The sequence below is a fragment of the Meleagris gallopavo genome, chromosome Z (genome assembly GCF_905368555.1).
Source record: "Meleagris gallopavo chromosome Z, MGAL_WU_HG_1.1, whole genome shotgun sequence".
Classification (NCBI taxonomy): domain Eukaryota; kingdom Metazoa; phylum Chordata; class Aves; order Galliformes; family Phasianidae; genus Meleagris; species Meleagris gallopavo.
In genome coordinates this window covers 58,649,869-58,674,255 of record NC_139435.1, presented here as the reverse complement: position 1 = coordinate 58,674,255, position 24,387 = coordinate 58,649,869, and the positions used below count along the sequence as shown (strand labels likewise).

The following is a 24,387-nucleotide window of genomic DNA, read 5'->3' as shown; positions in this document are numbered from 1 at the left end:
TCCTATCGCTAGTTACACGGGAGAAGAGGCCGACCCCTCCTCCCCACAACCTCCTCTCACTGAGTTGTAGAGAGCAATGAGACCTCCCCTGAGTCTTCTTCAGATTAATAAAACTTTATTACAGCTTTTTTTATTTTTATTTTTGTTTTTGTTTTTGTTTTTTTACAGATATATTTTCACTGTGCATATAGCCATGACAAGGAGCCAAGTAATCACCTCCTGGCAGCAGTGGACTGAAGCATTGCTAATCTCAGCCTACAAACCACTGCGGTATTTCCACATCCATAAAATGTGGTTGCTGACTAGATACAAACTTCTATCAGTGGTTTTGCCAACAACCAGTTTCATCGTTTCCCTACTCTGTTTGGTACATACAGGACCAGGTTAAGATGCGGTACTCCACCTAACTTCGTAGTTATTGCCTAACTTGGATTCTTCAAGTAAGAAAAAACAAAGGGAACAGAAAATATTAACTTCATAGTGATTATTTCTATTTTTCTTGGGAGCTGAACCATGCAACTGGGTCACAGGTATTTCTAATCGCAATGGGATGGAGCTGAGCCAGCTTTTGTTCCTAAAATCTCTCCAAAGACATGCTTTTCAATACACAGCTAATGTCTGCTACCCTTCTTGGAAGTGCACAGAAGTCCTCTGCAGAAAGACCATGCTCCTGTCTTCTTATGATCCCTGTGGTCAAGCTGAAACCATCTCAGTTGTGGTGGCCTTACATGGCCTTGCATTGCTGAGGAAGGAACCAACATGAGACGCTCACCTGCTTCACCAACCAGTATGCACTGAGATGCACCTGATGTTTGCTTCTTGCAAGTTTTAGCTCGAACTGCTCAACACAGGGAGAAAAAAACAACAGTTTTGTAAGGAATTTCAATTATAGTCCTTTTAATCCTTTTTCACGCAGCACAGCAAGCTCAGGTTTTCCCAAGACTGATAACTGTTTTTCACCGTATTTTTGCAGTGCTCTTAAAACCACCCAAGGTTTTACATGCTGAACAAAGGTACACTGATGTGCTTGGTATTTGTTTTCTTTACTTACAAACTGCTTAAAACTTTTTAGTGCTGCTTCAAGGCAGCAAAAAATCACAGACTATAACAAACCATTTTCTGCATCTTGGTACTCTGAGTAAATCAGTAAATACCTAAATTTTATGATGACTTTGCACACCAGTGGGTTCCTGTACTGATGACAGTGAATTAGCTCAACAGTATAACTGAATTTAAAAAACAATCATAATATTAAAAGTGAAATGCACAGAGAAAGTGCTCAGTTTCTTTTATTATCTGTGATTTCTTCCTGATTTATTATCCTTAGAGGAGTTTTATCGTTTTTCTCTCTGCTTTTTTGTGTTTTGGGCTTGCACGGTGGGAACTGCGACGGTGATTTGAGCACTAATGAAGCTACTACACCACAAGAATGGAAAGACAATCAGTTAAAAGAACATTTTTTAAAAAATTCAAAAGGATAATACTTTGTGTATGTTTTAGTGCATGTGAATTAAATTCCTGTGCTTAATAGAGCAAGCATTTTTAATATGTTCACTTTCTTTCTCCTGACTGGGGATTGTAGCCTTTATTCTGAAAATCTGGATTTTGCTGGTAATCCATAAGGACATCCAAGATAAAATACAAAATATTTTTATTCTGGGGAGAGGGGGAAGGAAAAGAGAAAAACAATTCTGAGAGGGTACAGTTGAAATAGTAGAGTTACGTTTATAATGAAGAAAAAAGCATTACAATCTGGAGTATTTTTATATTAGAAATTAAAAATACGTCTTCTGTAATTCTGTGATAAGTAATTGTAATATAACTTAGCAAAGTTTGCCATACGACGCCTAAATCTCCATCTTTTTTAACAAATCTTAAAGGGATATTTGGCTAAGTTAAATGTAACTACAGCAACAATTTATTTAGAATTTGAAGTGTCTTAACTTGGTATTTATTTCTTAAATACCAAGTTAAAAATGATTTTCAAAGAGCATGAAAAGTATTCCTTAATTTGCTTTCTGAGACAAATTTCCTTTTTGCACAATTAAGCTGACTTCAGTAGGAATCTTGGCTACTTGTGCAAGTCTGAGTTTATTTCTTCATGTCCAGATGGAGGAGGTAAGCACTGGAAAGTTCTTGAAATAGGGTGTGTTTTTAGAGTTTTATATGTTTTGCAGATGTTCAGTCACTACCCACTCTGATTCAGAATATCTCAAAGAAATTATTACACCCAGCCAACGTGAAAAGGTGCACTGTATTCTATCTACACAATAGCATTTAAAGCTCAACTGTGAAAGGGAAAAGATTTGGAGCAGTTTGGGAGAAATGATGCATTTAGCATGCATAGAAGGCACATATATATAGGAGAAGGCAGCAGAAAGTACTTGCTAACAGTGTTCTAGCTGGGCTTCAGCTAGCTTCTTCAGGCTACGAGCTAAAAAAAAAATCTTTGGTTACAGGTCACCAACTTTACACAAAAAACTTCCGCCACCATGTAATGTAAAGATACAGAATGAAATCTCACAGTATAACCTGACATTTATTGTACAACAAAACAATGTTTTGTACACAATATGCATTGGGTTCAAATAATCCGGATCTTTTAAGTGAAAGTAGCAGCACATCTCTCCTCATTGGTTCCTTCACCACTTGGATCAGAGAGTCATCATAATGCTTTGCAGGAACCTCCTGGTCTATGTGTGCTTTTCCAACAAATATAACAAATATAAAATTGAATTCCCCGAGAACAAGTGCCTGTGATCATGAGGCTTCTTCCAGCTACCTCAGGAGGCCTCATCAACTTCCTCCTCCTGGTCAGGCAGCCTGTAGTGAACACCCTCAGCGGTGTCACCCATATTAACCTGTCCCTTAATTCTCATTCATAAGCTCTCAATTCGTTCCTCATTCACATCTAGGCAGAGATTAATAAATTCAAATTGCTCTTTCAAATGCAGAGCAACTCCACTGCCATGCCTTGCTTAGCTTGCCTTTCCTGCAACAGCTGTAGCCATCCATGAAAGCATTCCAGTTGTATAAGATATCCCACCATGCCTCCATGATTACAGTGAGATCATGGCCTTGCAACTGCACTAGCACTAGCTCTTCCTGTTTATTCCCCATGCTCCACGCACTGGTATAGGCACTTTAGAGAATAAAAGGGAGCTGAGGATGCAGGTATTCCTAGAGGGATGCACAAGGATTCCCTGTAAATATACCCACTCTTGAGGCAGCTGGCCTTCTGGCTCAAGGAAAGCAGCTAAGGAGCATGTCACTGTTCCGGTTGGCCTGGCTCATTCCCCAGTCTATTGCAATGGCATGAACATTGCCATTTTTGACTTCACTCCTCCAAGGCCTTCAGTTGAAAGCCACCCACACTAGATTAGCCAGCCTGTTGCCAAAGATTGCCCTGCTTCTTCTAGGTAGGTGGATCCCATCCCTCTTTAATAGATTATAACCTTCATTGAAAGTCCCACTGTCATAAAAACCAAAACAGTGCATGGGCACTGTCCACATAGCCAGGAACTGATGGGCATTGTGCGTCTGTTTCTGGCTTCCCTCTCTTCTTCCGCTGGAAAACTGAAGAGACGATAACTTGGCCATGAGTTTCATTCTTCAATTGTGCTCCCAGAGTTTTATTATTGTCTTTGATTCTGCCCATGTTCTGGCTTCCAGCATCATTCATGCCCACATGAAAGCTGCAGCACACACAACACACACACACTGACCTCTCCGAGATTCTTCTACAGCTTGAGCAGCAAATATAGAATTTGTCTCTGAAGTACTGATCATTTGCAAGGCTCTCATATTCTGTCATTCTTCAACTTGTTCATTGAAGGAAGAATGACTCATCAGAGACAGACCTGCACATCGTTTGAGGACTTAGCTAGATCTCTCCCATGCTAATTTGTAGGGAATGTCAGACCTGGCATACCAACTCTTTGCTACCCTTAATGGAATTGTATTACATTAGATTGCGGCACTGTTAGATTTAAAAATGATGAGTCATAGTGCAAATGGAGGTATTACAGTATATGGTCCAGAGTAATAATCCCCAGAGTATTCTGGGGTTTATTTCTTCATTTAAAATTTATTTTAATGTAATCTAACTTAGTTTTATTTTAAAATTAGGCATCTCTTTTCCACAGAAATACAGACTGGATTGTTTTGTCATTACCTTAGCTTTTATATTTCAGAGCAGACAACTCATTTGAATTTCGTGGGGATAAGTGTGGGAGCTAATTTCTATGTGAAAATACTGAAAAGTGTCAAGTGATTTCAATAGTGAAATGTGTCAACAAGCTAAGTGAAAGCCATTATTTGAATAACAAAAGAAGGATAAATACCTACTAATAGCCTTTGCTTCTTACACCGCCTCTCAGTTTCTTCAGATTGACCATCCAGAAAGGACTTCAGTTTTCTCTTTAGGTGTATGCTGATTTAAAAACATACAGGAACAAGAGAAACCTTATGCTTCATAGGTAACCGACCACTGTTAGACCACTACATTCTTCTACTTGAATATTCTATTGCATTGAAATGGGTCTTTAAAATATTACTTATAGCTCTTTTGCTATCTTCCCTTTGAAGTCCACTGGTTTTGATGCTACTGAACAGATCATCTGTATCATCATCAGTACGATCTGATCAGTATGTTTTGTTTGCCTTTCTCCTTATTCCTCTCCTTAGACCTGTTTATATAGATTCCTACAAAACTGAATTATGCAAGCATGTTTGACTTCTCTTAACAAAGACTAATTGGTAGTACAAAAAGAAGTCAAAGATATATCTTTATTATAACAAAAACCATCTTTATTATAACAAACAAAGGAGATTAAAAAAAAAGATTTAAAAAATTTAAAACAACTTTTAGCAAATATTCTCGGGTTTTGCTCTCTTGGAGGAAACACTAAATGCTTATTGAAACTACGTTATCTATGTGATAGCATTTCAGGAGTTACCAAATTTAAGCAGTGATTTTCTGTGAACATAATCCTTGAGACCTCTGTCATATCTGGCTGCAATAGGATGTGCAGTTCAAAAAACTTAACGAGAGAAAGTTCAATTCCGTAAAGAAACTGGTTCTGAAGGGTAGAATGCACAGTGTGTCTGTGTGGTACAGTCCTTATTCTGCCAGAGCAGTATGCACAAACAGAAAAGCACTCACAGTGGTTCTGTGCTTAATGTTATCTCTGGAACATCAGGATGCACAGCAGAAAGTTGTGGCCACTTGACATCATGCCTTTGTGAGAAGTGTTTTAGCATCGAATGGTAAATGCATTACATCTTCAACCACCAGGAGTAAATCTGGCTCATTTGTATATTAGTAGCACATTTGCATTTTTTTCTCCATTAAGACCGATTCACAACACTTCGAAGATACTCTTAAAAGAGAAAACAAAGCAGACACAAGTTGCCAATGACCTTGTTTTTATTTAGGAGCACATAAAAAAAGTTATGCCACAGCTTTGGTTGACTGGAATGGTATGCATACTTCTAACAGTATTTTTTCAAATAGTAAACAATGTGTACATTCAGTTGTGTGCGAGACAAACACTGTCAATAACAGTTACACCACCAAAATGAAATGTTTTAAGTATATAGCTGTGAAACCCTTCATATTTTTGGTATTTAACCAGCAGTTTTTATAATCAGTGTGCTGGAAGCTATTTCACACGTAGTAAAGACACAGACCCTGTGGCAAGGTGAATAAAAATTACAGTTGCACTGGCTCTGGAGATGAAAAAGAGCCCTAATGAAAAATATTACTCAGAAGCTATGCAACTTAAACATGAAACTTTAACTTGTAGCTTATTAAGTCAGTAATAAATATCTTCCGCTTGAACTGAAACAAGCGGACACCGTTTTCATACATTTGGAATAAGTGTAATCATCAATGGTTTGTCATGCCACAGAAAATGACAGAACTGCTGAGACTGGATGATTACTGTATATAATCCAGTAACTCGAGGTTCCACTGATATGGTAATGCTTCTCACAGATCTTACAAAATAATTAATGTCCTTTAATAAGAGCTGCTGTCTATCCCCTAGATTGGAAGGACAGGGTTATGGAAATCCCCATGCCATGCTCAAGCCTGAGTATTTTGCAACATCAGCAACTGAGTCCTGGCAGATCACACTCTCTCTTTACTCTGAAGGGATGGGAATAAAGTATAGACAGAATATTTACAATTTTTAGGGTAAACTGACTAGCAGACCAGCTGTGACCTTTTCTCTTTTTATAAACCCTGCTTTTTAACATCATCTTTTTGTAGAAACATATGGCAAAGCAAATAAAGCTGTCCTTTTAGTAAACAAAAGATTTTTTTTTGATAAAAACATATAAAAGACAGTTTTATCTGCTGGATGATATACAGGTACCCGTATACAAGTATGTATACTAAACAACAAAAGAGAAGGTTTTTTGAATGTTATAGGTCTGATGTAAACACAAAATAAAAATAAGGAGACTCAAAAGTACATTGACTCACTCCATCATGCCTAATGATTGCAGCATATACGATATAAAATTGTTCAAATACAGAAATCACCTGCTTATTTTTTAAAAACAGGCAAAAGAGATCTCTTTGGATATGTAGTTAACTTAAAAAAAAAAAAAAAAAAGAAAAAGGAAAAAAAAAAAAGCAAAAAGAAAAAAAAAAAAGCTTTTAACCAAGACTTGTGTTACATTTCAGCCCACAAAAGAAATTTGCGGGCAAATTATAAACTCCTGAAAATAGAAGTTCATAATGACAACAGACAATACTTCATTACAGTGACACCAGCAGAGCCTCTGTAACACATACTACACTTTTGAACAAGTTTACAGTCAATATCTGAAGACACTGAAAAGGTTCATGTGCAGCTTTTTCTTTAGAGGTGTGCAGTTCAAACTGATAAATAAATGCATTTCCTGAAATATTTAGAAAATGAGAAAAGACATTTGACAAACATATGTACAATGCACATTAATTAATCTTGTTTAAACAGAAGGTTCTTAAATGCACTATAAATTGCAGACATGAATGGCATTTGCGTGATCAATTATTTACTTGAATGAACACTAAGAAATCGTTTAAGAAGTTCTTTCCATTTTTCTCTGATCAAATGCACTTATTTTCAGAAAGAGTGTCACTACTAAGTTCTGCACCTAGTGAGGCTTCTTCAACAGATAGCTTAACATCAGGTACACACACAGAAGATTCACTGGAAGCTGTACAGATAAAGAAAATGAATTATTAGATTTTATACTTAAGGATATCCACGCTAAAATATCATAAGCAAGAAAAATGTGAGGGAAGTGTAGTTTTTTCATAAGAAATAGCATACTGCCTTGACAGTGGCAATGATATACAGAAAGAACCAAAGGAATTGCAGTTGATCTCAGCATCTCACATTTTCAACAAAACATTCTTGCCTCATGAACCACCACAGGAAGGTGAACTTTCTCACGAAGGCCTTGAAGATCTCAAGTGATGCATTTACACCTTCTCAGACAGCATCTTTCAGAAAATCTTTCACGTACTATCTTCCACTTGTTTAAATAAACTACTTTTGTATTGCAATTTTCGATTTTGAAGACCTCTTACCATATATAAAAGGACTAATATTAAGCAAAAAATATATAAAAACATACTTTCAATATAAAATATATATCACAAAATGTACTTGTAAAGCAAATACATAAAACGACTTTGACTCTAAAACTGTTTTTCAGGAAAAGGACCATTAGGTCCCAGCTACTATACAAAGCCTGAGATACTGCAAAGAAATTGTATCCACAAATTGCATTAACTCAAAGAAAAAATCCATTGTGGTAACGTTTTCAGTTTAGGTCAAAAGGAGTAAAAAAGTATTTTTTTTCTTTTTTTTTCAAGTATTTCTGCAGCTTTTGGTCTGTATGCAAATGAGCAGCTGAGCTCAATTAAAAACCCAAAAACTCAACACTTAAATAAAAGAAAGCTTTTTACCCTGTTCATGTGTGTGATTTTAATTACTAAGGGAAGAATATATTGTATGTGGCAAGATAATATTATTGAAAAAAACATTAAAAATATTATTTTCATTTGCTCTTGTTTACATGTATATAAAATTTCTGCATCTACAAGCTTTGTATGGAAGTTTTTTTTTAAGCGATCAAAATTCACACACACAGCAGCAGTATCTGAATTATCCAGGACATTTTTCTTCCTTCTTCAGATTTGTCAAAAGTAGATCTTCAGTTAGAAACACTCAACTTTTTTTGCTGGACCATTACTACACTTCATGGTAGAAATTCTAGCATTTAAGTAATTTTCCGTTGCTTGTCTCACTTGGGGATAGCCAGATAGTATTGTCATACTTCAAAACGAAAAATATCAATTTTGATGCCACGAAAATCCTTTCCAACATCTCAGAGAAAAAGGGAAAATAATGACTAGTTCAGTTTCGTCATTAAAACTATTTTAGTGCAACAGTACTGAATTCAAATTGACCCATAAAATGACGTCACAGACAAGGAATGTTACGAAATAGCTACCCTCAGAAACAATGCGATATGTAGGAAAACCAACGAACCAAATGAAAATACTGCTGGAAATAATTCAATGAAATTTTACAATTCTGCCCCTGACAGAAGTTACTTACATGAAGTTGGTTTCTCTATTGCTGGCTTTTCCGGCAAAGTTTCAAGTGGTGTTGGCTGAATTTTAGCAGGGGTGTATGTATTCAATGGAATTTTTCTTCCTGACATTGCACTCATGTAAGTTGGAGAAGCTGAAAGGCAAAACAAAAACAAAACAAAACAAAATATTAACAGTACAAAACTCTCAGCTTCGAAAAGTGTTAAGAATTGTAGCTACAAAACTGTTTTCTGTCTGATATTATCTGTTATCTGTCCTGTTCTACAAAAGCCACTGTTATACAACAAGCAACTCAACTACAGATTTTTGACTACTGCAATGCCAGTAAAAAATTTTTAGAAATTTACTTTGGAAGGTGATATAACTTCATGCTGCCACTAATCCAAATTTCAGGAATTACTGCCTTGACAGAAAACTGGCAATAGCCTTAATGCTACTTCCCACAGGTGACGAAGATTGCACTGGAATGTATATGTAATACAAAATGTGAATGAAATGTCTGTACGTACATTACTCTCCAAAGAACTGTAAGAAAGCAGAGGGGGAATGAAGCATTTATGCCCTCAATTCTATCAGGTCAGATTCCCAGCTGGTGATAACCAGACCACCACAGAATATTTTAAAAATATTGTCACGGCTTGTGTACAGTGAAAATTTGAACTGCTACTGAAGTAACACTGTCTTCCCAACCAGCGTAACAAGGCATTTTAAACAGCTGAGAACTTTGACATACTTATGATCTACTGAGATCTTTTCCAGTAAAATCAGTTTTCTTTATTTATCTCCTCTCCTACGTATAGGAGCCCCACGCTATCAAATTAGCAACTGATTCAAATATGGAGTGTATAAACCTAAAGTAATAGTAAAAAAAGGAAAAATCTTAGCACCCATGTAACAAATTTTCTCATCAGCAAGTACAAGCTTTTCCTCATCAAAGCATGAGTTTGTAAGCATTTCCTCAAGACTGGTTTTCACTCACCTGACATACAAATAATAACTGTCCTAAAAAGAGGTTCAAGTGGACCCAATTGAAACTGCTTCTGAAGAAACAGCAGTAGACTTGCAATGGGAAACCATCTTCCCAGAGACACACACACATAGAAAACTCAGTTTTCATTTCGCTTCAAGAGCACTTAAACATTAAACATACTGCACAAATCTTTTTAAAAAAAACCAACAGAGTAATGGCAAACCACTCTACAGGTTAAACACTAAGTATTACTGAAATAAATAGAGAATGGCAAAGCACTCTACAAGTTAAACACTAAGTATTACTGAAATAAATAGAGAATGATACATTTTTAAGAAATGAAAGGCAACTAATCTCCTGAGGTTACTCTAGTAGAATACAAAGCCAGATACACTGTGTGCTCACTAGAAAGGATTCCTTATCATTCAACTAACAATGTGGACAGCTCAGACAAGTTTTTAATGTGAAGAAATAAATGAATTATGATTTTGCAAAGTCCCTAATCTACTATACCAGTCAACAGAAGCAGTAATTCATTGGATAATGACAGCGTCTATACAGTGAGATACACTGTAATTTTAAACTTTTGCAGTATCATTGTTATATTTTTTTTTTCCCTTTTTAAGCAATATTCTTAGTTTGCTTATTAGCTGTAGAATACTACACAGATTCACTAGACAACATCTATCAATTTAAAGCAAGCATAATTACAAACTAAAATCAGTACATGTCTTCTGTAGGTTTTCCTTTGATGGAGCAGCAACAGACGCAAGAAATTCATCCACCTGCTTCAGAGACAGGGAGTTGTGAAGAGTTTCCAAAGGGCAAATAGAAGGCACCATGGAATATAGTTCAAAACCTGTAACAAAAATAATAATAAAAAAAAAAAAGATTTCCAGACTTAGGACAGGATTTAAGCTATTGCATCAGCAAGAATTAATCCATGACAAAGAGCACATGCAGACATAGTACTGTTGAAATCATATTAAATATGACAGGATTTGGAACAAGATGTGCCAGTTTCCAGTTTTGTATAACCATACAGCATATCATGGGATATGAAGCCCATGTGCAGTCTACAAACTTTACAGTTGTACTCTTCTACCAAATTAGTTAATGAAAGATAATCTAACTCGAAGAAAAATGTAGTTAAAAAAAAAAAAAAAAAAAAGTCAGGTATGGCAATATTTCTCCTACTCATACACATTCCTCACAGAATAACAAATAGGTGACTAATTCATGTAATAAGAGAGCTATGTTGTAAACAGTTAGCTAAGATAAGAACTACAAATACTACCACTTCCAGGAAGAACTATATTTTCAGAATTCAAATTCTAACACCTTCATTATTCCGTGAAATCAAACTGTAGCCTTATGTATCAAAGGAAAACCACTATTTGCACTTTTCTACCTTTTGTGAATGAGTTTTAACTTTGTAAGACAGTTTTACACCTACCTTTAGGCATTTTAAAACCTTACTTAAAATACTAGAAGTTTCATACATTAGACCAGGTACATATTTCCAAACCAAAATCTAAAAATTCTTTAGACTTTGCTTTTCTGTATTATTATAAGGCAACCATGCATATTCCTATTACTAATGTAAGGACAAGTATTTAAACACATCTTGAAAAAAAAAAAAAAAAACACCCTGCAGCTCTGTAAACTAGTGCATACTTGGTAACTCAATGAACAGTTCTTCATCCAATTGCATTTCAAAAGCAGAAAATACATCCATTAGTATTTTCAACATACAGCTGTAACGCTACAACTTTGAAATTAAATATTGTAAATTTACAGTTACTACATTTAAAAAGATATATTTAAATGAAAAAACAATAGTGAATGAAATAATGTTTAGAGTTTCAGTTCAAGGTACATTTATTAGCGATAGCGTTATGGCTATGAACTGTTCCCTCCCCCCAGACAAATAAGCATCAATATTCCTCTGTTATCCAGTGTTTCTCATTAACTCATTCAGTGCTCTGCACAAAGAAGAAAAATTTCATCCTGAAAATGCCTGTATTTATATTTGAATCCACCTTGGCCATAAAGCTGGAGGGACAGTCACTCCAAATATCTAATCAACCAAAGCACTTATGTCGGCTTCATTTATACTACAAATAAAATTATGCATTTCATGGAAACTTTGTTTTCATGTACAAAAGAAACACCACCACATATTTTGTCTCTATTTTCATGTAAACATAATGACTTAAGTTTCAGTGTAAGCACTAAAATATGTTTGGCATACATGTTAATATCTTAAGTAACTATGCATGCATGCAAAGCGCAAACCCTTTCTTTGCATTACAGTAAGGTTAAGACTTCTCTCTTTACACTGACAGAAAAATTACAGTTGTTCAATCATTTGAATGATTTTTTTAAAATTTTGCAATGAAAGTAGTGGGACAATGTCAGGTAAACTTTTTAATAACTATTACTGTGACAATGCAGTGTTATAGAAAGCCATAAATGAATTTCAAGAGCACTCACAGTCTTCACAAAGAGAAAAAAAAACAAAAACATTTTTCTTTCAGGAATTTGCCCATTCATAGCTTTTTATTCAGTTTTGACAATTCTGCTGATAGCCATATACCAGCATGTTGCTGCAATATCTTCACAGCTGATACGACTTAAAAGACATCTTGGAAATCTCTCTGCAGTGTTTTATTTGAATATTTTATAAATTATGACACTTCTTTTTAATATAATTTTATGACAAACAAATTTGAATTTTAAAGATGAAGAAGCCTGACAGTATCCCTTCAAAAAAGCAATATCCTATAAACTAACAACTTTTGAGTTTTGTCTACGTTGACTCATAAAACATCATCCCCCTCAAAATGCAAGACAATGAAAGGGTTACGCGGCGTCTCAAAAAGCCACCCTGCTGCCTTACATTTAAAAGCTGTAGAGACATACCACTTAAGCCTAGAAATTCCACAGAGGAAATGGACCAGCACCTAAAGAGGTGTCGGTGTTCTGCACAGAGGCCCAGAAAATAAGGTAAAGCACTGTCAGAAGATACTTGTTTCACCATGTTCCTTGAACTAAAGATGGTGGGAGAGGGAGGAGTCTGATATGAGTTAAAGGATGTGATAATAACATAAAAGTAAGGAAAAACAGAGTGAAAGAGACAAAGAGAATCAAAATGACAGTCCATAGGACAGACAAAACAACACCAATATGTCCTTATGTTAGTAGAGAGCTCAGAAATCTGCAATGTATTCAGATACTATAGGAGCTCACGGAGCATGCATTAGTCTTGTAAAAGATGTGTGGTAAAACATCCGTATTAAATGAATCAGAACAATCAGTGCATTCATTAAAAGCAATTTAGATCTATTTTTAAAGAATGCAGTCACAAAAAGAGAGTGCTAAATGGAACAGAAAGTAAGCAATTATTATATTGATATATTCAAATGCAGCCCTTTCTGACCTTGTATGTTTTGGAAATATTACTTGATTTGACTCTAAAGATAAATAATGGGTTCCTATTTTTCCTAGTATACTAATTTTCCTTCAATAAGCACTGCAGTGTGAAAAACTTCCTATGTATTCCAAGTGAATATAGTAAAAGACTACCTTGCCTCTTAGCAAAGCAAGACAAAAACATACACTTTCTTTAACTTTGTTTCTGAACAAATTCATTTTGAATCTAACACAAAAATGCTGATGATTTCCACTGCAGTTTCAGTGATGTCATCATCACTGAGCTCAGCCAGTGGCCTCACGTATTTTAAAACTACAGGTAAGAAATCTGGAAAAGCTACTTTAAGATCAGGTGGATACTGAAGACTGAGTTTGGTTTTCGTGAACAGGATATATTTTGGTCCTATTTAATCATTTATAAAGTTAGGCAGGAAATAGTTTGCTGAGAAAAAGGAAGATATACCTCTGTCCTATGTGTTATATGAGACCTTTTTTGTAAATATGTTAGTCTGAAGACAATCTAACTCTCACTCTTGAAGCTCGAAAGGTCAATGTAAGCAACAGGCAATTCTCTTGCTGTGACTTTTTTAGTGCAAGATATAAGTAATTTGCACATCTGATGAGACACATGAAAAGGTAAAATAAACTTTCATCTGATGATAAATATAGCAATTAAGCAGGAATGGAAACAAAATGTCTTCTTTATATTTTTAATTTAGCATCACTTCAAGAAGATAGTCATAAACTCGAGTTGTCATTTCAGTGATTTATTTTAGGATCAGGTGGCTGATTCTGCATCAGGGAAACAGCTCAGCAGGAGAAAGGTGAAGAAGAAACAGCGGCAGCTATCAAGAAGTGTATGCCCAATAAAGATCAGATTTATTTCTGTTTTTTATCTTGCTCCATACAGTCTTGATTACATGAGAAATCGGGGACAATAATTTATTACTGAGATCATGATTAACAGTAGCACTTCAATTTTTTCAAGAATTTTTCTGAGGAATGAATTTTGATGTTATATTTTAACTAATGAATGGTAGAGAAGGGGATTAGGATATCTAATGATTACAAATATATTTGGAATTGTGCTTGAAGTCAGGAATGACAGACGGCTGGATGATACTGTACACCCCATATTTGAAATAAAAATAAAAGGGATGAAGCAAGGAACCTTTTGTTTTTGTTTTTAAAATAAAAGCAAAACGTACCATTGGTTGGGTGTCGAGCAAATGAGATAGAAAACCTTTTAACAGCAGAACCGCGTGTGGTGTCTAAGAAAGAGAAAAACAGGTACCTGAAATTTGTAACAGCTACCAAAAGAGGGACATTTTAAAAAAGGAAAAGAAGAGGAAAGAAAAAAAAAGATGAGAAAGTATTAGAACTGAGTGGCATGCAGAAGGGATCAAGGAAAAGGGCTAAAATCTAAATAGAGGTTAAAAAGAAGAAAATTTGGATTGCTGCTAACTACAAGATGTGTAATGAAGTGTATGAAAACAAGCAGAATGAGCTGGTGATTCTGGCATACAACGTTATATCAAGTTTGAGTTGAACATTGAGTAGTGAACAGTGAGGGGGAAACAGCATGAATACCATCTCACCTCAGAGCTATAAAGGTGTCCTCTGGCACTTCAGAACATTTATGTTCTGAAATCTAGTGAAAAACTTTCTTCTCTACCCCAGATTATTAAAAACTGAAAACCTCCTGCTCTTATGTAATACAAACCCCACTGAAAAACAAGTCAGGAATCCTAAAATTTTCACCATCAGTATTTAAATTATCACTTTGTCATTTCTTTCATTTCTTACTCCAGGTAATTTACTTCAGGATCAATAATTGATGATAAAACCTCACATTTAAAATGAGAAAAGAAATTCAAAACTAAAATCTTAATTTTCTTTTTTTTAAAAAAAAAAAGCATTTGTTGAAGTTATCTGATACGTATTACAATTTTGTGAGCTAATGTTCAATTCAAGACAGAAATGAGAATTAAATATGCTGTTGTTACACATAAGCAAGCTATGGGCAATTATGAAAGAACAGAACCTCATATAACTAATACTAAGGCAAAGGATTCTAGGATTCCATTAGAAAAAGATTTATCTTTAGAGGTTTAATGTGGCACATGGGTTTGTGCGTGCATGTGCGAGAGTGTGCACATACCATCTACGAAGCCAGAAGAAGTCAGCTTTTTACGATGAGTACGAGCATAATCCTGTAGGTTAGGTGCACTTGAAGAACCCCCGAGCACTGAGGTGCTAAACAGGCCCGCACAGTGAGACCCTGATGGGAGTTAGAGAAAATACATACAACAACCAGGTGTTCGTCCATTCACATTGGGGACATGCAGCATGCAAGCACATGGCTCTTACCACACAAAAGGCAGCTTTTGGCAGTGCCTTGGACAGGTTCACAATATGCTTGTAATGTCAGAAGTACTTGTAGGCTGAAACTACCATAATTTATTGTGCTTCTACTCATGAGACAGCACTCTCTGCCATATGTGCAAAGAGAGGACTGAGTTTAACATAGTGACTTCTTATCCTGTTTTCACATTTGGTAAAGAAAAGTTACTAGTTAGCATTAATGTAAATATAATTAACCAAAACAAAAAAACAAAAGCAATAAGATGATGTGAGTCTTGTGTGCTTTAAAACCTGCAGTTCTGAAACAATATGAACTGGGAAAATACTGCTCATTGCTTTCATCCAAATCAGCTTTTGAAATGACAGGCTGCAATGAAGTATGCACGCATTTCCACAGATATGGAAATATTTCCCTTTAACTCAAACAAAACATAAATCAAATTGGAAATACTCTATTCATAGTCCATCTACCATCATTGACAATGTCAGAAATTGAAAACGTCTAAGAGTTTACAGTGTTTCGCTTGACTTCCTTTCCAGAGAAGACATTGGTACATCTCCATGCAAGTAACAGTCCTTTGTTACAACTCATACAATCCTGCCACTGGAATGGAAGTTTTGACAAATCACTGAAAGCCACATAGAGAAAAATAACTTTCATAATTCACTGTATCCGGAATTTACATAGGACATTGACTGAAATGGAGAAAAAAAAAAAAAAGCAACTTCATTTTTTACTCAATTATTCACTATTAGTTGAAAGGAAGTGTTTTCACTCAGGACTCATCTTTTGCATTTTAGATAGGCTACTTCTGAAGACCAACTATCTATCCAATAATACTTCCTTTTATTGCTTTTGATGACCCAAAAAGGAAACATTACTAGCACATGTGACTAATCACAGCCAAAATAAATTGGTGCCTGGTCTGTGGCAACAGCTTTCAACACCATATGTAATATCTTGACCTATGCACAGAAATAAATAAACTTCCACAAGACATACTGTGTCATATTGGCAAAAGAAAGTTACTTAACTTTAGCAAGCACACAATAAAAAAATTACTTCCATAAGCAAGAGCACCTGATGTATGCATTTTACTAATGGAAAAATATAGTAGAAAGAAAAATATCACAGAATAATTAAACATGCAAAAAAAAACCAACAACCAACAACAGATCTTTACAGAGTATTAAAAAGCTACTTTCAGTTATGTATATATAGCTTATGCACTTTGTACACTTTATTTTTTTCCATGAAAGGACACACAGAAAAAAAAAAAAAAGATACAGTATTAATTTATATTAGTGCAAGATCTCATGGTTTTATATTTCAGCCATATGAATGCCAGGTCCCAAGAAGCAACAGAAAAATACCATGTGAATTGAAAGAATTTGAAACAACTGATTGAATTATAGCATGATTCATTCTAACGCTGAAAAGAAGAAACTGATTTTAGGAGAGGGAATGTGTACAAAAACCCTAATGTATCACAATACTTGATGTTAGTTCCCCTTTCCTCCTCCTCTTGGTAAAGCACCTTCAAGAAATGTGCTTTAAGTTTCCACTGTAGGTCATTTCTATTCAAAAGATTCTTGCAAAAACCTCAGTGTCAAATTACATCTAAAAAAATCTACTTTATTTTAAAAATAATCCTGTTACCTATTTCAGTCAGTAGTGTGAACAATTTGCTCTTTTCAGTAGCGATCTACTTAGAGACAGAAAACTGTTGCAGAAAACTGTCCAGTTCAATAGGCAGACACTCAACACATCATTGATAGCAAAACACTACCAGATCCTATTCACGCAGAAGTTTAAGAATGTACAACTGTGCAGAACAACAGGCAGATGAAAAGCTGCTAACATGAAAGAAAATTTCAATTGTTTGCACATACCTAGACCGCTCTGCTTTTGTTCCAGAATAGTTCTTGGTGTTCGTAAGTTACTATTGCTTTCTGATAGGACCTGAATATAAAAAAAACAAAACAACAGAAAAATAAGGGAAGGTAGAACAGCAGCATGAAATGTCCATTTAACTTGATACAGCAGCCTGTACAGTTTCATACAGACAAGTGTTAATAAGCTGTATGATAAGTGTTAGTAAAAATATGTAAAGGAAACATGAAAGATCATGCAATATCCCCTTCTGAAGGGAGTCCATTTCACATATGAGTTCCTTGCAATGGAGTGATGCAAAGCAAGCATTCAGAATGAGAAGGGACACAGACCAAGACAGATATGAGAACAGACGTTTGAGACATTTTATTTTATTTTACCAAATTCACTCTCCTAAACTGCGCCTGTATTGAAAAAAGGAGGGGAGGGAAGGAAAGACAGACAGGCTATTGAGGACACCATACAATCACTGATCCATGCACGGGCTCAATCAGTGTAATCTTCAGATGCTCACAGCCTTTACTGATATAAACTTTTCCTATGCACATAGTTTTATAATCTTCCGCAGAAGGGAAATTACAAAAAATTTCAAAGAAAAAGCGTATGATTAACAGAACACCATCCAGTGTCATACAGGTAAACAATATCTTGAAATACAAAGAATCTTGGATTTTCACTGGTATTTTAAAAAAATTATCTTTTTTTTTTTTTTTTTTTTTTCCAGCATCCTCCCCCACATAATTAGAAAAATCTTCAAAATATTGTACAAGACAATGGATGATGTACTGCGTTGGGAGTTTTAGATACCTCCAGATACAGAACGCAAGAATTATTAGTGCTAGAGTTTGTTCCCTGCAATAGTTAATATCAGGCCACTGAAAATATGATAAATGCAAAACAAGTTTTGAATAGCAGTATGAAGTACCAAATAAATTATTTTAAATGGTATTGGTTGCAATTATTAAAAAAAAAAATTAAAAAATTAAATTTCAATTTACCTACCACCAAATTAAGCAATGCCATTTTTAAAGTCTTAAAGGACAACTAAACCAAAGCAGAAATCTGTTTTATCAGGCAGTAGACTGTGTCTTTTCTACTGTGGTAACATTTGCAATTCCTAAAAAGAAACCAATTTTTCAGGAAAGTGTGTAACACATTCAGTGGAAAAACATGCACTTGCTCTTTTTCCCCCAAACATTCTCGGGAAGTAATTTTAAAAAGTGGAAGAATTTGCTTCAAATGTAATCCATAACAAGGGATTAGATGTCCTTAAAGACAGTTGGTTGTTGCTTGGAATGCATAATAATGTTTAATGAAGTAAAGTTTAAAAACCTGTTGCCATGAGCCAAAAATACTGGATGTGAAAGCCAATGATTTGGGGGAGACAGGGGAAGAAGTGATTTGTTCCCCTGATCTGCGTCTTCGACGCCCAGTACCCACACCACTGGTGTAATGCAGCCAGGTACCAATACACTCTGGGCTAGACACACTCAGGGGGCTCTCTTCCTGGAAGTGAGAAAGGGGGCAAAAAACAGCAAAGCATGCAAAGTTAGATTCAACAGAGCCAAATGAACAGAAAAGAAAAAACAAAACAAAACAAAAAAAAAAACCAGTCTGCTCGCACCTTTTTATGTACTGCTTCTAAAACTATTAAACAGAGAGTAGGGAAGAATTTTATTAAAATACTAGGAAGTTACCGGTTCCACTCAATCAACTATCTTTTAATACATCACTTTCATCATATTTCTGGTAGATTACTTATTAAATGGAACGAGAGAAAAAATAGTGGGCACCAGTAACTGGTAAACTTGACATACTGTTTAATAGTTTTTCTTACCTAAATACATCAAGCTTTCCTATTTAACTATGAGTTTTCATTTCTAGTGTATGTATAGCCTTATCTAATAGGCTAATTTTTATAACTGCCTTTGAGACTTTCTAACTGGCTGGTAGGCAACACAGCCTGACTTGTAGCAATTTCCAGTCCTAAATACTAAATACCATCTAAACATTATCTGAAGCTAGACAGCTGTAAGACTTAAAAAGAAGACAGCATCAAGCTAAGAGTCCCACAAGCCCTAAAATACCACATATCATTAGTGAACAACATTTTTTGCAATTGAGATTTTGATTTCAAACACTGATGAGCCTTACTTTCTGATTTCAACCCTAGAACTCTTTTTTCATTACTCAATCACAGTTGAAATATTTTTAGAAATACTGCTGAATATATATCAGATTTAAACTTCTGTCTAACACCTGACAGTGTCCTTTCAAATTAATGGATATAAAGGAAAAGAGAATTGCCTTACAGACAAAAAAAAAAAAAAAAAAAAAAAAAAAAAAAAAAAAAGTTCAAGGCAGTTGCAGTTTAAGATTCAGTAAAATCATTTTTTTAAAACACTTGAAAAATACCATTTGATATAAATATTCTAAATACTGGTTTTGCAGATTTCAGTGGGCCAGATTAAACTTTCAACTTTCCTATAAAAAAAACAAAAAAACGACCCTCACAGTATATGTCTTCTTTGAATATTCCAGCAAATAGACAATCACTGAAAGCTGGAACATGTTCTATTCAGACATCTGTTACTCACACAGTCAAAATTTAGCAATTCATGTTACTGATACCTTTTGAAAGTAACTTTCACATGATTCACAAAAATCAAAAAGGTTAAAGGTTTGAAGTAAATAGTCTAAAAAATTTGAACTATATGAACTCATAACATGGAGGGGAGTTTGCATGATCATACTGAAAACAGCATTTAAAAATCTAAAATATCGATGTTGTGAGCATTTGCTTATGATAAAACTTGGAAATAGAAAATGTAAGACATTCACATTTATTATCTTTGTTAATTTATGAAAGCCACATGAAGTTATACAGATATCCTTACAGGAGGAAACCATGCACCTTTTTCTCTCTGTGTTACTAATAACCAACTAATAACTTGCAAATCTTACTTCTGTAATACTTGCATTGCATACAAACAGTCCATTCCCAACACAAACATGAAAGGAAAAGGTTTTGGTGTGAATCTTAAGTTCTGATGGCTTTAAGCAACTAAAAATGAGGCAATAAGAAGCTGTTAGTCTGCTTCTAGCATTAAAGTCGCAGAAGTGCCACTATGCACCAACTGAAGCTTTGCCACTCAATCGCGCAAGTGGTATCAGTGACAATGCTATGCATTCCCCACCTCTGTGACATTAAAGCCATATCCGTGAAGCACACCTAGATGTCATGGCCTTCAAGGCAGGAGACTAGACTGCTCAAGCTGTTATCTAAAGAATTCATGAAATGCAAACCCCATCCATTAAAAACAACAACAACAACAAAAAAAAGCAACTTACAGTTTATTCTCTTACCTTCAAATGCAAATGCTGAACAAGTGGAGTCACTTCCACTCCACATGAAAACAAACACAGCTGAAGACATTTTCTCTCTCCTCTCCTATCTCCCCCCCACACAACCCCCACCAATCCATCTGTTCCCTCTCTGCAAGATCACCCTGAAGGTTTTCTCAATTCCCAATACCAGATGTCTTGTAAGGATGAATACAGAAGCAATACAAGTTAGTTTGAAGATGAAGACTTTTTCAATCTATACACACATCTTCAAATATGGATTTTTTCTAATATGGCTTAAAAAGAAAAAAGGACATAAGTCTTTTATGGAAAAATAATCATTCATAAAAACAAAATCCTTCAGGCAAATTACTGCCATGGAAGAACACCATATTTAACATTATGTGTAATTGAAAACAGAATTACCTTTGTTATCGTTTTGTTAAGACAAACAGAAGTTAACTTTCGTGAAAGATATTTTCCAAAACATAAACACTTACTTCAACAGAACCAATCATCCTGGATCTCGGAAGGGGTGACTTTCTGTGTATATGAATTGGGTCTGATACCATTGGCTTGAACATCACTACTGACCGATCTGTTTCATCCCTTTTAGAAGTATGTGCCTCCTCATCACTATCATTTCTATGTGAGGTTTTCTTCGAGCCTTCGTTCTATAAACAATACATAATTCCTTTTCAATTTAGCTGTACACCTTGTATCATGTAGACAGAAGTGGTTATTAAATTAACCTTCTAGAAAAACACAAAACAAGCTGATTTTAAAGATGAAAGTAAATCACATGTTACTCAACAACTAGTTATAAAATACCTATTGCTGTAGATTTTAATAATCCATGTGAATTTGCTCCTAATTAACCACTGCCTGTACAGCAGGTTTCTAATTAGTCAAACCATTCAGCCAACATATCCTACTTCAATCTTCTGTAAAAAAAAATCTAGTAAAATTCTAGCCCTGTAAGTCAATATTTGAATTCCCGCCTTGCTTTCATTCAGTTCTCAGAAATCACGAGGTAACTCCACACCTATACATACAACATCAAAGATATTAAGCACTCCCCAATAATCTGTATTTATAAGCATACTAAACTACCTTATTTTCTTAAATATTCTTTCAGTTGCCAGAACATCATTGATGTGACACTAGCATTGCTACCACCTGTCTTATAAAGAGTACTTTGTATTCCTAGTTCAGACTGGCAAAGCCACAGAAAGCTTCAATTATCTGTGTCCATTCAAAGTGGACCTAAAAGAAAATCACACTTGTATTTTTAACCTAAAAATTTCCCACTGTTTGTTTTAGTTATTTCTGCTTTCGGAAAAGCTAACTTTTGCTTGAAACAAAGGCCTGATTATTACCTCTCGGGAGGCAGGTCTGTATCCATATCCAGATGGTAAATTTTTATCTTCCTCACAGCCCTTGGCTCCTGGACTAAAGTGCAGCTCCACATGAAAACGTTCTTCTGAAGAAAGTTCCTGAAAAAAATGATAAATAGGTTTACACTTTAATATGTAGGCTTAGCACTACTCATTTCTGAAGGCATTCATACATTTCAAATACCTTATTTGGATCCTCATAGAGCATGATAACAATCTGTGTCATGTAATTGAGTTCATTGACAACATTTAAGTAATCCATAGCTCGTTTCCATTGTTCATCTTTTGTTTCCTTACGAACAGAAAAAAAAAAATCAGAATCTTGCAAATAAAAGCTAGCAATTTTCTTTAGAAAGATGATTTCCATTTTCACCCCTTTAGATGGTTTTCATATTAACAGAAGTATGAAGCTCTACTACAGCTAATGAAAAACTAGAGATACATCCAGAAAAAAGTGAAGTAAAAATACGCATAAAATGAATAAAAAGTGGATTTATCTCAGAGTATCTTTCTGGCTATTTTGTTAATAATGTTGAATGCTTTGTAAACAGAAGTACCATTAACATTTTTCTGGTTCGAATTTTTGATTTTGCAATAAAATCCCCTTCAAATAGTGTGGGCATATTGTGGGAAATGTTTCTATGTATCTCTCTAGCAGTTAAGCAGATAGAGAAAGCTTCCAAAATACAAAAGAAAAATAATAATCTCATTCTGAATTCTTTAATATGATTATTCACCTTTTTCATGCTCTAAAAACATGTCCATGAATAATGAAGAACTGCTACGCTTAGTAATTCATCTTAAAGGAAATTAAAAAGTGCATAAGCCTAAAAGTATATGTGTATCTGCTACAGTACGCCACAGGGGTTTATGAGTTTAACCAATGAGTTTACTAATCTGTTACCAGAAGAAAGTATGCCAACACAGCCACTACAAAAATTAGATTTAGGTTTACATCAAACTTAGAATCAGTTGTATAGGCCCTATGGTGCTACAGCTGTCCTCTCCATGAGCTTATCTGGTCAACTGGTGAACCTGAAAGTTGGTCTTTTTTTATTTTATTTTTTATTTATTTTTTTTTTTAAGTCTTTGGTTTCCAAGCCAATCAGATGGAAAATGAAGTATAACCTTTAAAATGCAACAGTGCCAGGCAGAAAGGTCTTGACAATAAGACAATCACAAAAACAAGCCAATCTAAAAAATGAATTCAGAGACATCTGAACTGCAATCTGAAGGAAAAAAAGAGTTGGAAACGTGACAACAGAAGACAAAGAAATGGGTTATCTGTCCTTTGCAAACCCTTTTGAGACCACAGTATCAACTGTATAACCAAACATACCAGTGCAACCCAGCACTAATTTAAAAGACCATGCTCTTTTCCAACAAATTATCACATTAGGAGTCTGAAATATGACCCTGCATATATACTAAGAAATCCAGTATTTCAAAAAGTGTAATAACCTTCAAAGACACTTGGAAAAATTAAGCTTTCACTTAATACAGTTTTAGTAAAAATTACTTATTTTGTTTTTTTCATAAAATATCACAGTTTTCACAGAAAAAGTGTTCAACTTACATCACATAAGGCACCATAACGAAGGGTGGATAACAGAGAATGAACATGACTTTCACTGGTGAAATACAGTCGTGTACGAACATGGCGTTCAGGCGACATAACACCCCTGGAATAACTTAAAAGAAAAAAAAAAAAATCTTATCAGACCATAACGACATGTGGCTCTGTTTTAGAATTAGCCATCAACTAATAAATGAATCGTATATTTTAAATTACTCTGAACTAGGAAGATATTTCAAGTATAGAAGCTACAGAGTATCTCCAGTAAGTCTTATAAGAATTAACATAATCATATAAAAATATTAGAAGACTTACAGAGGGTGAAGCTTATTTACAGTATCATCATCTTGAGTTCTCTGAAGGTCAGAACGGATTTTTCTAACTAGAGGAGTGCAATAACCTTTGGCAATCTCTAGTTTCTCAGCCTTAGAAATACCATATTCCTATATTAGGAAAAAAAAAGTCTTAAAATCCAGTTCAAGATTAACATACATTCTAAGACAAGGCTTGTATAATAAAATCACAGAATCACTGAATTATGGGGTTGAATGGGACCTCTGGAGATCATCTAGTCTAACCCCCTGCTAAACGCAGGTTCCCTTGCACAGTAAAGTGGCATTAAGTTTTGATTATCTCCAGAGGAAGACTCCACAACTCTACAGGCAGCCTGTTCCAGTGCTCTGTCACCTTCACAATAAAGAGGTTTTTCTTCATTTTCAGATGGCATATCAGTTTGTGTCCAGTTTTTGTCCATTACATCTTGCCCTGTCGTTGGGCACCACTGAA

General features: G+C 35.0%; 1 protein-coding gene across 17 annotated transcripts in view; it reads right to left on the bottom strand.

The window, feature by feature from the left end:
- Positions 1 to 5,410: 5,410 nt before the first annotated feature.
- PPIP5K2 (diphosphoinositol pentakisphosphate kinase 2) overlaps positions 5,411 to 24,387 on the bottom strand; it is a 52,441-nt gene continuing 33,464 nt past the window's right edge. For 9 of the 17 annotated variants that reach the window (XM_085214203.1, XM_085214201.1, XM_085214200.1 and 6 more), the window contains 12 exons: positions 23,917 to 24,044; positions 23,602 to 23,716; positions 22,210 to 22,317; positions 22,008 to 22,124; positions 21,129 to 21,302; positions 18,616 to 18,789; positions 17,283 to 17,352; positions 15,187 to 15,306; positions 14,234 to 14,296; positions 10,318 to 10,449; positions 8,625 to 8,753; positions 5,411 to 7,212 (listed from right to left, as the gene is read on the bottom strand). In XM_085214203.1, the coding sequence (XP_085070329.1) occupies positions 7,103 to 7,212; positions 8,625 to 8,753; positions 10,318 to 10,449; positions 14,234 to 14,296; positions 15,187 to 15,306; positions 17,283 to 17,352; positions 18,616 to 18,789; positions 21,129 to 21,302; positions 22,008 to 22,124; positions 22,210 to 22,317; positions 23,602 to 23,716; positions 23,917 to 24,044 (1,440 nt within the window). In that variant the 3' untranslated portion in view covers positions 5,411 to 7,102. The other 8 variants (XM_085214206.1, XM_085214207.1, XM_085214208.1 and 5 more) reach the window with 8 other exon arrangements.